General features: G+C 42.4%; 1 protein-coding gene across 5 annotated transcripts in view; it reads left to right on the top strand.

Annotated features, from left to right (window-relative positions):
* Positions 1-219: 219 nt before the first annotated feature.
* The window catches only part of AFF3 (ALF transcription elongation factor 3), a 243119-nt gene continuing 229240 nt past the window's right edge, over positions 220-14098 (top strand). Inside the window, exons 1-2 of one of the 5 annotated variants that reach the window (XM_081002935.1) lie at positions 220-713; positions 3394-3606. Coding sequence is in view for 4 of the 5 variants with exons in the window: in XM_081002933.1 (XP_080859059.1) it covers positions 13609-13688 (80 nt within the window). In the remaining variant the exon portion in view is untranslated. Of the gene's footprint in view, positions 714-3393; positions 3607-4425; positions 4506-13015; positions 13689-14098 lie in introns of those variants that run through there. The other 4 variants (XM_081002932.1, XM_081002933.1, XM_081002931.1 and 1 more) reach the window with 4 other exon arrangements.

The raw sequence follows: 14098 nt of genomic DNA, 5'->3' as shown, positions 1-14098 counted from the left end.
GAGGTTACAGGGAACCAGACAGAGGGCCTTCTCGGTAGTGGCACCCACCCTGTGGAATGCCCTCCCATCAGATATGAAGGAAATAAGCAGCTATCCTATCTTTAAAAGACATCTGAAGGCAGCCCTGTTCAGGGAGGTTTTTAATATTTAATGCTGTACTGTTTTTAACACTTGATTGGGAGCCGCCCAGAGTAGCTGGGGAAACTCAGCCAGATGGGCGGGGTATAAATAATAAATTATTATTATCTCTCTTGCCCTCCACCAAGAATCCTTGGAATTCTAGTTTGTTAAGGGTCTGGGAATTGCAGCCTCAGTGAGGCATAAATTCTTTTTTTCAAGGGGGGGGGTGTGATTTAAATGTATAGTGTGTACACAGCCAAGGTTTAAGAGTCTTTGCTTTCCTATGATGTGGATATACTGCCTGCTAGAAGCATCTGCTGCTTGCTTCCCTTTATGTTCTCCTTGTATACTTGCAAAATAAAGCAAACATTACAAAAATGCCCAAAGTCCCCACAGCACTCTCTCTTCCAAAGGAACCACCCAGGCAGTGTTTCTTATCACTCAGGGAAGCAGGGAGCTCACAACAATATAAAACCTTACTTATCCATTATTAAACATTATTTTAGATAAATCATTGTCAACTTGAGCTAGTGATCTCTTCCAGATGTGAACGCTCCAGTGCATATCAATAGATGAAGCTACTCTGCGGAAAGGTACGTTTGCCAAAGAGCTTCCCTTTCCATGGTGGAAACCGTAGCAATCTGCATGAAATCTGTGTGTATCTGAAGTGAATAATGTGTATTAGTTAACTATATTCAGGTGACTATTCAGGTACTGTGCTGAGCAGCCTTATCCTAAATATTTATGCTGATACCTATCTGCTCTGATAGATTTGTTGCTAATCACCAATATATTTCCAAAACTTTTGTTAATTGGTTTGTGCAGGCAATCTTAGGATGAGGCCCTTTTTTGCTTTATTTGAATCAGGATAATATGGAAGTGTCCACACATCTCCCAGACTCTTATATACATATACAAACTGGGCTCTGTCTGAAAAATCATGGCTGGAAACCGAGGTTGTATGAGTGCAGCCCAGAAAAATCTGGTGGAAATTGCTGATCAGCTTTTTGATGGAGATTCTGAAGCAATGGGACTGAATCTAGTCTTCTGCTCTTTCTCCCAGAAAACTCATCATGAGTTTATAGCACTAGGCTGTACATACACAACTTAGTTGTTGAATTAGGTTGGACAATTGTGGATACACAACATCTTTTTCCAAACATAACTCCGTTCAGCTAAGGAAAAATATGCACAACTAGGAAAACATGCTTCCATCAACATGATTGGTGATATTATACATATATATATCTGAGAGAGAAAGAGAATAACGGCAAATATATTGAATAACAAAATGGAATTCAATTTTTATTTTCCAGACCACTCATAACATTTGACAGAGACTATGCAAGGTATTTGACTTGATTTTATAAAGCCCCCTCTGCATTATGAAACTGTCACAAAAATCCATTTAAGTCTCAGGTTTTAATATAGATTGGCTACATTTTCAGATAGCATTTGATATGGAATATTAGAAAGCAATGGAAACTGTCAAGAGAGTATTCTGATGGTCATAAATATATCATTACTATGATGACATACTGCTGAATAGTTTTAATTGTTTTTATGAACACATTTTCAAAGCCCTAGCAAGCAAGTAACTACTCTATTTGAACTTATAAAAATAATGTTCATTATTCACTCCTCCTTGTATCTTTAAAACTGGTCTTAAATCTGAGTTTTAGTGGTCCTCACTTTCAGACAATTGAAACTGGTCTGATTAACTCCAGATTTTATAACTATTCTGAGTTCCAGTTTTTAAAAAAGTTGTTATTTTTCTAGCTAATCAATATTTTAAAATATCAATAGAGGCCATGGAAGAATATCTGCATATATGAATTGCCAGGTTAAGAACTGTTGGCAAAATGTCAACATTCCCCTGGTTTTGGACAAATTATTGGTCATGTCTAATGTCTAAGCTTCATTTTAATGGGATATTCAAACACATGCTTAGCATTTACTGAAATCAGCCTAAAATTGTATGCAAATCCACTTGTAAGAGACTTTTTTTAAAACACCACAATGTAGCATCTTGCCCCATGTCCCATTACCACTGGGGAGTGTGCTGTTGTGCTCAGGTCCTTCTTTTGGGTTTCACATACATCTGGTTGACTACTATGATAAGGTAAAGGTAAAGGTAAAGGTAAATGACCCCTGGACAGTTAAGTCCAGTCAAAGGCGACCAAGGGGTGTGGCATTTGTCTTGATTCAGACTGAGGGAGCCAGCATTTGTCCACAGACAGCTTTCCAGGTCATGTGGCCAGCATCACTAAATTGCTTCTGGCACAACTGAACACCATGACGAGTGCCAGAGCACAAGGAAATGCCGTTTACCTTTCCACCTCAGTGGTACCTATTTATCTACTTACACTAGTGTGTTTTTGAACTGCTAGGTGGGCAGGAGCTGGGACGGAGCGATGGGAGCTCATCCCTGTTATGAGGATTCAAATCACTGACCTTCTTATTGGTAAACCCAAGAGGCTCAGTGGTTTAGACCACAGTGCTACCTGTATTCCCCTGCCACTATGATAACAGGATGTTGGAGCAGATGGGCTCTTGGCCTAATCCAGCAGGCTTTTTTATGTTAGTGTACTATTCGTGTAATTCATGTATGCCTGTGCGATCTTTGTTATTGACATTAACTAGTTGCAACAAACCATACTTCGTATCATGAGCATAAATAGTGGTGCAGGAAACCCAGAAATGTCTTTCTTTTCTTAAACTAGCCAGTGGTATGGCTCTGTTACTGTCATTCCAGGGTAACCGCAAGCTGTAATTTTAGTACAATATTCATGGGAATCCTGTTTTTTGATTGCTCATCTTTCCCACACTAATGTCCATTTCTTCAGCTTCTTCATATCCATTCTGGCATTTCACATTTTGTGGACCATTTATCAGTTCTGCTGTGAGCGAGCCAGAAAAAAAATGGGAAAATTCGATGAGAACTTCCCTAAGATAACTTCATTCATTTGCAAACTGGAGAAAAGAAGCAAGCGTAATAAAAAAATCTTGGTCAGCCATTGTCTCCAAAATAAACACACAGAAGTGTTGCCAAAGCAGCTTTCATATTGCTACATGAATTCTAGCCAGCTCATATGCAGCCATCTAATGCAGATTATTCCTGCCAGGAGCATAAATAATCTTAGCATGGTGTGTGTTTTGTAAGGGTCATTGCTGGGTTAGGGGGAGAACACACAAAAACATACCAAGTATGGTGGCAGATTTATAGAACCCCCTCTGGAACATCTCACGATATGCACTTTGTCCCCGCTACAGGTTTTGGAAGCATCCAGGGGGTAAAGGCCTCAATTAAGACAGTCACAGCCTGCTGCATTTTTAACTTCTAACAATGCTCGGGAAAACCATCTGGAAATAGTCTGGATATATATAAAGAAACATTTGAAAACTGCAGGATATGTGGGAGCCTGGCATCGCTGTAATTATATGGATGAAGAGGTGAACTAATCATCACCAAATTTTAAAGGAAAGGTGAGTATATTAATGGCTTTCTCTTCTCATATTTTAGTGACCATAAAATACACTTAAACTGGTTCAGTGATGGGAATCCCGAGTTTAAATAAAGGAATTCAGATGTACATGATCCCCATAACAACTGAATCATCCACTAGTTTAAGTGCATTTAAACAAACAACTGTTTACTGAACACCACAGTTTGATAGGATGTGTGAAGAAATTAAATGTAAACCTATGATGTGTGTGTGTGAGAGAGAGTGAGTGAGTGAGAGTGCATGGGGTATATGTGTTGTGCCTAAACTTTCAGGGAGTAAAGTAAAGGGACCCCTGACCATTAGGTCCAGTTGTGACTGACTCTGGGGTTGCGGCGCTCATCTCACTTTATTGGCCGAGGGAGCCGACGTACAGCTTCCGGGTCATGTGGCCAGCATGGTGAACCAGAGCAGTGCACAGAAATGCCGTTTACCTTCCCGCCGGAGCGGTACCTATTTATCTACTTGCACTTTGACATGCTTTCGAACTGCTAGGTTGGCAGGAGCAGGGACTGAGCAACAGGAGCTCACCCCATTGCAGGGATTCGAACCATCGACCTTCTGATCGGCAAGTCCTAGGCTCTGTGGTTTAACCCACAGCGCCACCCCCAAAATTGTAGCCAGCTAGTAGTGGGAAATAAACTCGGCCTGCAAAACTTCGTGCATTTCCACCAAAGTCCTCTTCCTCTTCCATCCTTCTGTTCTGGAATGTTGGGGAACCTTCTAGACTAGTATGGAAAAGTGCCTGTTTTGCATACAGAAGCTCCTTGGTTCAATACCTGGATAGATGCCTTCTGAAAACCTGGAGAACTGCTGCCAGTCAGTGTAGACAATTATGAGCTAGATGGCCCAATGTACTGACTCAGTAAGAGAGAAAGAAAGGTAATAGATTGATACAGAGCGAGAGAGAGCAAGAGAGCCATTGGAGACTAAAGGAAATGAAGGCTGCTTGCAAATGGGGTGACAACCATGATTAGACCTACATCTTAAAAGATAAGCTATACTTTGATGATGAAACCCCTAGCTCAATTAGTTTCTAAAGAGATGAACAGCATAATTAAACTCTGAAATCAAACAAGAAAGATGAACTAATTTTATATGGAGATTAGGTACAGTACTGAAAAACAGTGAACTGGAAATGTTACTGGAAATGTTGTATCATGTAGAACGTCCTGCTGTGAATTTTATCAGTTGTCTTTATTGCATCTGTAATCTTGCGATTGAATATTAAGTGGGTACTTCACGAAATGTTCAGCAACCTTTGTTTAGAAAATGCAGTGCAGCGCCGTTAACTCTCGTGAATTGAAAACGTATTCCTTTGCCACTCTGTCATCATCTCTGTCATTGTCTGCTGAAGAGCTTTTCACCGTGTGGTTATTTATGCCAGTTTCTCTGATGTTCTAAAACTGCTGTATAATATCCCAGTAAGTTGTTGCATTTCAGAATCTTATTAGGCCTTCACTTGCGGGCATTTTCTTTAAAAACCATAAACTTCAAAGAGAGGAGCTGAAATGCAACAGAAACAGTAATTTTGCTCTTATAACCAATATATCTCTGATTGCAGATCACAGTACACATCTGGCGCCTGTCATTTCCATAACAATGCAACCATTTGCAAGATATTTGATAGGGGTCAAAAAAGCATGTTGGTGCTAGCCACAGATAGCAAATTAAAATGGGCTATTTGTACCGCCCTGAAACCTCGGGGTATAGGGCGGTATATAAATTCAGTAAATATTAATAATAATAATAATAATAATAATATGCTGTGTTGGTTATTATATAAGAGAGAATTATTTGCACTGGAATGCAGGACAAGTACATATGCAGTGATCCTGCAAAGCTGATGTTATTAACCTGCTTCTGCAAAAAGCCCGCATTCATTTTGGAACTGGGGTGCATTGCTTTGGAGGTGGGGAGAAATGGCTCACATACAGTACATCATACTAGAGCAATGGTACTTTCCAAGTTGCAATAAGGTAGGGCTGCCATACGTCTGGAATTTCCCAGATATATCTGGAATACTGCAGTTGGAAGCAGTGTCCGGGTGGAAATTGCCCAAAAAACTTTGCCCCCCAAAAGCTCAGCAACTCTCTACCAACCCTATAATCAGGTAGATCACAAGTGGCAACTTAGATCAAGCCCTTGATGAGAACCAGCGAAGGCTTGAAATGAAGTTTTGCTAGTGCCTTCCAGTTTTAGCCAAATGATATATTAAACCAATTTGAGGTCACACATCTCGACAAAAAGAATGAAACATGACTTATCCATAGGAGGAAGAAGGCATATAAAAGAATGGCATCCACTATTCCCCAGGCATATCTATTGCCTTCCCTAATTTGTACAGTCATGTTTAACACTTCAGTAGACCCAGCTCATTGAAGCAAATCTATATGCAGGCACACTGTTTTAATCTTAGATTTAAAATAATCCTAATTAATTTCTTACCTCTCCGCCTCCAACATATCCACCTCTTGCCTCTTTAAAAATTAAGGTAAATATCACAATTTAAAAAAGAATAATTGCATTGAAACCAGAACAAAGACGGTAGGATATATTTTGAGTCACAAGCGAAAGCTAATAGATGGCTAGAATTTCCATCTTTTTACCATAATCCCTATAGATTGAATGTGATTCGTCTTATTTTTAAGTCATGCAGTGCAATCCTTTACATATCTACACAGTAGTAAGCCCCATTGAAGCTGCAAGCTTAAACGCACTATTGTAAACCATAGAGTTTGCTTCTGAGTAAACATCCATAGGATCGCACTGCGTACATTCATATACTGATGGACAGCTATTGTTGATAACATAGATGATCTGAAACACATTGCCCCCCTATTGTTGGTCAATAACTGTCAACAACAGCTGTTCATCAGTACAGGAATGAAGACACAAAAGCAAAATCCACTTTTTAAAAGTAAGGAAGATATAGAACTATTTCCTATATTCTTCTCTAAAGCAAGGGTATTCCTGTATTCTGAAAGCAAGCAGACTATTGATTTATGTCCTGCTGTATCAAGGTCCCTTAAAGCACTCGCAATAGCAGCAGAATATATAAATGGGCCCGCAAAAGAGGCCAAGGAACTACATACCTAGATTCTTGATCTCAACAGAAACTCATAATTATCAGACAAATGGTTCTTCTGCATACTATCTTAGGGAGTCAATCCCCATTTATCTAGCAACAGGATTCGCTCAAAATGCTGTAATCCGTTGCCCCAGAGTCATTGGTGGTAACATTGATCCACTCTTCTTTTAAAAAGAAAGCATGTTAACTAAGCAATCCTATGGAGGTGAGGGTGGGAGGGGAGTCTGTGGTGGAGGAACTGCTACTTCCTGAGTCCTGCCAGGTTTCTCCCCCCACCCACCCCATACAAGCTTTATGTCCCCTCCCATCAGTTTCAGTGAGAGGGAAAATAACTGCGCTTCAGCGTTTCTATAGTTCGTCTCCTTTGTTGGGGCCAGTGATGAGGGAATCAGAAGGCTTTAGATCCAGAGCCTTTCCAGTACAGTGGTACCTCGGGTTAAGTACTTAATTCGTACTGGAGGTCCGTTCTTAACCTGAAACTGTTCTTAACCTGAAGCACCACTTTAGCTAATGGGGCCTCCTGCTGCTGCCACGCTGCCGGAGCACGATTTCTGTTCTCATCCTGAACCAAAGTTCTTAACCTGAGGTACTATTTCTGGGTTAGCGGAGTCTGTAACCTGAAGCGTATGTAACCTGAAGCGTATGTAACCCGAGGTACCACTGTATGATCTTTTTCCGCCCATAAAATCCTTGAGAGTACCAAGGTCAAAGGATTGGCAATGGTCTCCTTAGGACAGGTCCAAGAAGAATGTGAATTGAGCTATGAAAGTACATTGCCTAAGCTCTGGTCTTCCAGTTCAGGTATAAAATGGAGAATGAAGTTCTAGTTTGGGTGAAGGTGTAGTGAGTTACAAAATCATGAGAAGATTATTAAATGTTGACATAAGAGATCACAAAACTGGCTCGGTTTGTAGAGTAATAAAGGGGTATCTAGAGGTTTATATATGTTCTGTATACTGTATATATTTAAAGTGTTACATTCCCCAAGCTTCAAACATGGTATCTGGCACAGAATTTTGCATGCAAAAATCTTTAGCTTTCAGGGTGGGGAATCAAGTTTCTAATCTTTAGGGTTGTAAGGGGGACCCGCAACCTCACATGGGTAATGTATTGCAGGTTCAGACACCAATCTTGAACTGGAAAGAACTTCTACAGGCTTGTGGGTGGAGTTTACATTTAATAACTCCTCCCACAATCATTTTCAGCCTACGTGACTCATTTGGCCACATCTTAAATACTCTTCTTTAATCCCTATTTGCCATATAACAACCAAAGCTGAGCTAGCAGAGCTGAATTTTGAATGGTTTGAATATCTAAATTCTGAACCTTAATTTTGGAAGCAGAGCAAATCATGCAAAATAAGCAGATATATGTACATTAAATTAAATTGCATGCTTTTAATTCCAGGCAAAGCCCAGAATACTAACAAACAGGAAAAAATAAGACAATGCATCTTTAATACAGATTAAAATACTGAAAGTCTAGTCTTATTTTTGCTAGTAATTGTGCTAGGTTACAACTTAGGATGTAGTCCCATGTTGCTACTCAGCTGCAGAAAAACAATGTGCCCAGATACAACCTCAGAAGCAGTTTATTTGACAATTGTAGGGCATGCTGGGATACTTATTTCCTTAGGAATGGAGAACTAGCAAAGCAATCTCAATGGAACATGCATCTCCGTGACCAAATCCCTTAATTACATCCAGTGAAATAGCACCTGTGGCAATTAACTTGTGTAACTCCAACATAGTAATTTTAATTGGCGGAGGAGGAAATGAACTACACTGAATGTGTTGTTTTACATGGTCATCCAGAAGTGAAAAAATCCAGCAGCACTGTTAATTATATGGACAGAGCAGTGCAAATGTGCTACCTTAGGCTTAGACAGAAGCATCTATTGTCTCCCATGGACAAGTTATCATAACAAAAGTTGAGTTGGACTCATAATTTACATCCTACTTAAATGAATTTATCTGTCTTTCAGCTCTAGATAAAGTTTATCTAATTCCATTTTGCCTTGGTGTATATTCATGAATTTCAAATACCTTTTACCTCATTCAAAAGAACCCTTTGCATATGCTTAAGGTGTGAATCGCTTAACCTGACTGTACAAACATGGCACACACAAAGAGCAGCATAACACTTTACAAATGTTAAATGTAACTAATACCTTGGTGGCTTTCAAAGGGTCTCCACACTTCTTTGTGTAACAAACTGCACTTCTGGGGCTAGTTTGCTTTACCACACTAATGAATGCTTAATCCCTTGAGTTCTCTCTTTGGGTTTGAAAATCAACATTAACTATTATCCTGTGTAATCGTGAACACAGGTGTCTGAGTGCCCATCAGTATGGAAGCAAAATGGGGCCACCCAAAAATGTGCAGTGCTTTTTCCATACTGTAAATTAAAATAAAATGAATTTCTTTAAATATATATATATACCTGAAAAGAGCCTCTGAACTTCTAAGTGTACATAAAGCTAGTGGTTGTTGAGTCTAGAGATTGAGAGTGAAAAAGAGAAATGATTGCTTCTAAACAGAGGGGCTATTATCACAAATGGGTCATTTAGACAACAACAACAACAACAACAACTTTATTATTTCATAGAATCATAGAGTTGGAAGAGACCACAAGGGCCATCGAGTCCAACCCCCTGCCCATCTGACTGGGTTGACCCAGCTACTCTGGACGGCTTCCAACATATATGAAAATATAATAAACCATTAAACATTTAAAAAACTTCCCTTTACAGGGTTGCATTTAGATGTCTTCTAAGGGTTGTACAGTTATTTATCTCCTTGACATCTGATGGGAGGGGTGTTCCACAGCGTGGGCACGACTACTGAGAATATCATAAATGGGTCATTAGCAACAGTTTACACCACCATCAGCAGCAACTAGATTTTCCATGGAATGGGTCAAGCTACATTAAATTCCATCACACTATAGTGTGGTGAAGAAACAGCCCAGAACAGTGTTCTGCAGACAGGGTACTGGTTCTCAGAGTTTCCTGTTTAGTTCTATGGAACAAAAGTAATGGTCTGTAGTATGGGTCAAAGTTGGAAGGGGGCAAAACTTGCTTCTTACTACAGACAATGGTATCAGTAGTGTTGGGAAGAAGCTTAACACACATAAACATACACACACACTCCCTAATAGGATGTGTTTCCTTCCTCACACTCCAGTTATGTCCTTGAGCATATGCCTTAGAAGCAAATAGTAGTCACCTATACCTATTGGAGAAAAGGAAAGAACTGAGGGTAGGGCCAGTGTTGTGGTAAGGTCAAAACCTGTTGCAGTATCTTAAGTGATGGATGAGAAGGTGAGAAATGGGTGAAAAGGTGGGTAGCAAAGTGAGGTTGGGGGACAGACAGAAATTCCCCATCTGTACCCTGATAGGTATTTAACCTGCCAAGAAATACAAAGAAATGGCTTCATCTGGAGCCTAAGGGTGTGTTCACATTGCCACTTTCTCTGCATTCGGTGCATTTTCACTGCTAACTTTCGAAACTGTGTTCACCCAACGTCAGTCACAATCCATACGGATCCTGTGGCTTCGTGACAAATTCTGCTACCTGATGTGTTTTGTCTCAAACAAGCTTCAATCCAATTAGGAAACTAGATGTGCAGTAATTGGTAATGTAAACACATCCCAACAGCCATTGCACAGGTGCAAATGAGCATGTAATCACAGGGGGGTGGCTGTGGAGGTTGCAGGGACACCAGAAAGGCTGTGTGTGTTCCTTGAAGACATCCCTGCCCCACTCTCTGATGTGAACAACACTGTGCAAATGGGGCAGTGAATGAGGAAGGCTGACCTTGCTGAGTTTCAACCCACTAATGGGAACATACCCTTATAGGCCCTTTCCCCCAGGTACTATTCCCTCAGGTGTTTAAGATCTTATCCAGGATATCAGGTTGGTTAAATAATCTGAGTTTGGTTAGATAAACGAGCTTTGTGTCTTTCTTTGTCTTTTTTTGTTGTTGCAGGAGTATCTTTCAAGGTCCTTACGTGAATTATCTGGGTCCACTGCTGCTTTATAAAAGTGCCTTTACACATTTATTGGAAGAGGGGAGCAGGGCTGGGTTGGCCACGCTGCTAATGCTCTCTCCCAAATTGCCTTTTCCCCTCCTGTGCTTTAGCCCATTGCACTCGCCAGGGTTAACGTTTGCATACATCAGTAGGGGCTGCTTGCCAGACTCTGATCATACATCACCATAAAATAGGGATGTGTGTTGACTTGTGTACCTTTGCCCTTTGGGTTGAACTCTGATGTTGGCTGATTCTCTCAGTGTAACCCCTCTGGCCTCTAGAAGACCTTTATACTTCTGGAAGGAATGAAAGAGAGAGACTGTAGAAATTATTATTGTGTAGAATGCACAGGAGACTAATAAAATAAGGTTGTGCAGACCCTGTTGCCTAAAAGGACCCTCAAGCATATGACAGGTTAAAGCTAATAGAGAAGGCATACGCACATTCATTTTACTCATTACCGGAAGATTCCATTGTGATATATAACATGACAGTCAGAGAGAGTATCTAGTTTAAAGTGTGCGCTGTGAAATGTGCTTGATAAATTAAGTTGCGTTTATGCTTGTTAGCGGCACTGAATAGTAACATGCAGGCTCACACAAAGGTAGATGGAAATGCTGCATATCAAATGTAAGTGTTAATCCTTCTGTTATGATCAGTCAAGATGACGACTTTAGAGATTCTTTCACAAGTGAAGCACCGCAAAGATGTTAATCCTTAATGCTGCAATGGCACATAGTATCACTGAACTCACTTGGGGCTGCTTTTGTAAATCTGCATAAAAGCAAAATCGACACCTAAGTGAGATAATTAAGAGGAGGCACTTTTTCATTTCCTTTTGCTGGAGGCAGGGGTGTACAACCTAGGGGGTCGGTTAGGTGAAACCCCTGCTAAGGGCACAGGCCAAGGGGGACGCAAAAAAATCATGCCCCTTCAGTCCAGCTCAGAGTTGCCCAGAGCCCACCCACTTGTCCACACATCAGACAGCAAGTGGTGGAGCAGAGCGGACCTGATCCCGATGGCTGTGCAGGAAATCACTGGCGGAGCATGGAAGTCGAGGAAAAGCAGACTTTTTGAGTTCTGCTCCATGGTCTCCTGGCTTCGGAGGCACTGATACAGCTCTTTGCCAAAGGTGCAAGGGAGCCAAGGTATGAACTTGAATGAAGTCCAGCTGGGGCCCTTGGAGGTAAGATAGCTTGTTAGCTTTGCAGTTTTATTTTGTAAGGATTTCAAGGTGTATGCTACAACCAGGCCTTTTTTTTTAAAGCCAGAAGTCACTGGAACCCAGTTCTGGCCCCTCTCAGGTGGACACCATTGCCATTATAAGAGAACAAGGAAGGCATTCGTGGTGAGTTCTGGCACCTTTTTCTAGAAAAATTGCATTTGGTACAACCGGGGGTTTGGTTTGATATATCCACTATTTTCACGGCTCCTTCGTCAGCTGTGATAACCATCTGCATAGTGGGAAACGGTTTGCTGTAAAGCATAGATTTGGAGTCGGGGTTGCGACCCCTCTGGACATTGTTGAGTTACAAATCCCATAATCTCTGGACCATTGCAACCAGGGCTGATGGGAGTAGGAGACCAACAACACCTGGAGGGCCACAGGTTCTCCATCCCAAATTGCTTCACCTGATCACAGTCAGGGGTATTTTAATTTGTAGCGGCTGCGTACTTTCTGACTCAACTGGGTTTACACATGTGACCATTCCTAAAATGCTGATTTGAGGAATGTATTGTATTATTAGGTGATTGGTTGCTATGGGACTATGGCACTTGGGAAAGGTGGGTTCTGAATGGCTGAGCTGAATATTAAATCCCTTTTTGTCTGTGTGTGATGCGTCAGGCGTCTATAGTCTCCTTAGCTTTTCAAAGCCTATTATTGCTCATTTATTTTAGAAAAGGGCAAATTGTTAGGCAGGAGATTCATTTTTATGGAAGTGGGATGTGCAGAAATCTGGAAATATTTGGACAGGGAGAGACGCCTGGAAGTAGACGCAATTACTCCTGACTGGTGCTTTCCCTCACCTCAGAAACAAAATAAAAAAAACCCACAACCCTTTCTCCTTGCTGAAGGAACCAAATGGCCCCTGTCTGAGACTTCTGCCTTATCCCCACGAGAAAGGAGTAGGTGCCTGTGGGGCGGCGGGGGAGGGGATATGGGCATATTTACATTATTATTCTGACAGAAAAGTGAGAGAGCTTCAAGTAAGCGGTGCTGATTTCTCCTGAGCATTTGTGGCATTGTTTTGCTATCACCTCTGGTTCTGAGCACACCGACGCGCAGCGGATTTCCGTTGCAGTTAAAGAAAAAGCGAGCGAGAAAAGAAAACCGCGAGGGTTGAAGCGCGGAAAGGAAACAAAGCGGGGACAGAGAGGAGAGAGAGAGAAGCAGAAACCGGGCTTCTCTTGTGTTTTTTTGTTTTGTCTGTGCGTTGTTTTTTTTTAAAACCACATGGCTCCTCCAGCGAGGAGCTAGCCGCTGAGGGCTGCTGCTGCTGCAGCGTTCCCAACGAGGGCGCCAGCTTGAGCGAGTCACACGCTGCACACATCCCCGCGCGCTGGAGAGCGAGAGGGCGAGAAGAGCGCGCGCAGGGGAAGGAAGGAAGCGGCCAGAGAGAGGCGGCTGAGGGGAAAGGCGCTCCCGAGGAGCGAGCAGCCGCTTGCGCGGGCCAGCGGTGGCGCTTCCCTGAGAGCGAGGCGGGGAGACGGTTTGCGGCCGCTGCGTCTCCTCCTCCTCCCTCCTCCTCTCTCAGGGAAGAGGGAGGGGCGCACGGAAGCCCCCCTTCTTCTCGCCCCTCGCCCACCCGCGGCGCTGCTAAGATGCACCTTGGGCGCTGCGCGGTTGCAGCTGAGCAGCGATGACATATCCTTCCTCCGACCTCACCATGGACAGCTTCGACCTGGCTCTCCTGCAGGAATGGGACCTGGACTCCCTCTGGTGAGGATGCCGTTTTAAACTTGGGTGTGCGCGCGTCTGTGTATGTGTGAAAATCGGTGTTGTTGAGGGGTGGCTGGGTGAGGGTAGATCCTCCATCTCACTTCTGCCCCAGAGTTTTAGGGGAGAGCAGGAGGCAGGGACTCTCCTTTCATGACGAAGCGCCACACCTGGAGGCAAATATTGATCATCATAATAAAAGGGTTCAGGGTATCCCATTCTTACCCTCTCCAATAATTTCCGCTTGTCTTTCCTTTTTGCAGGGAACCCCCCCCCCCTGCGCGCCCTTTCCATCCTTCAGAACTCACTTGGGTCTGTGCCTCATGTCGTCTCTTGTCTCTACACCCTGCAGATCCTGTCTCTTATCCTCTCCTTTCATTTTTGCATTTCAGTTCTGCTCTCCCCTGCCCTGC

This window comes from Podarcis pityusensis (assembly GCF_964106645.2).
Source record: "Podarcis pityusensis genome assembly, chromosome: 4".
Taxonomy (NCBI): domain Eukaryota; kingdom Metazoa; phylum Chordata; class Lepidosauria; order Squamata; family Lacertidae; genus Podarcis; species Podarcis pityusensis.
The sequence above is the reverse complement of the archived record's forward strand: the minus strand, read 5'-3'. Positions and strand labels throughout refer to the sequence as shown.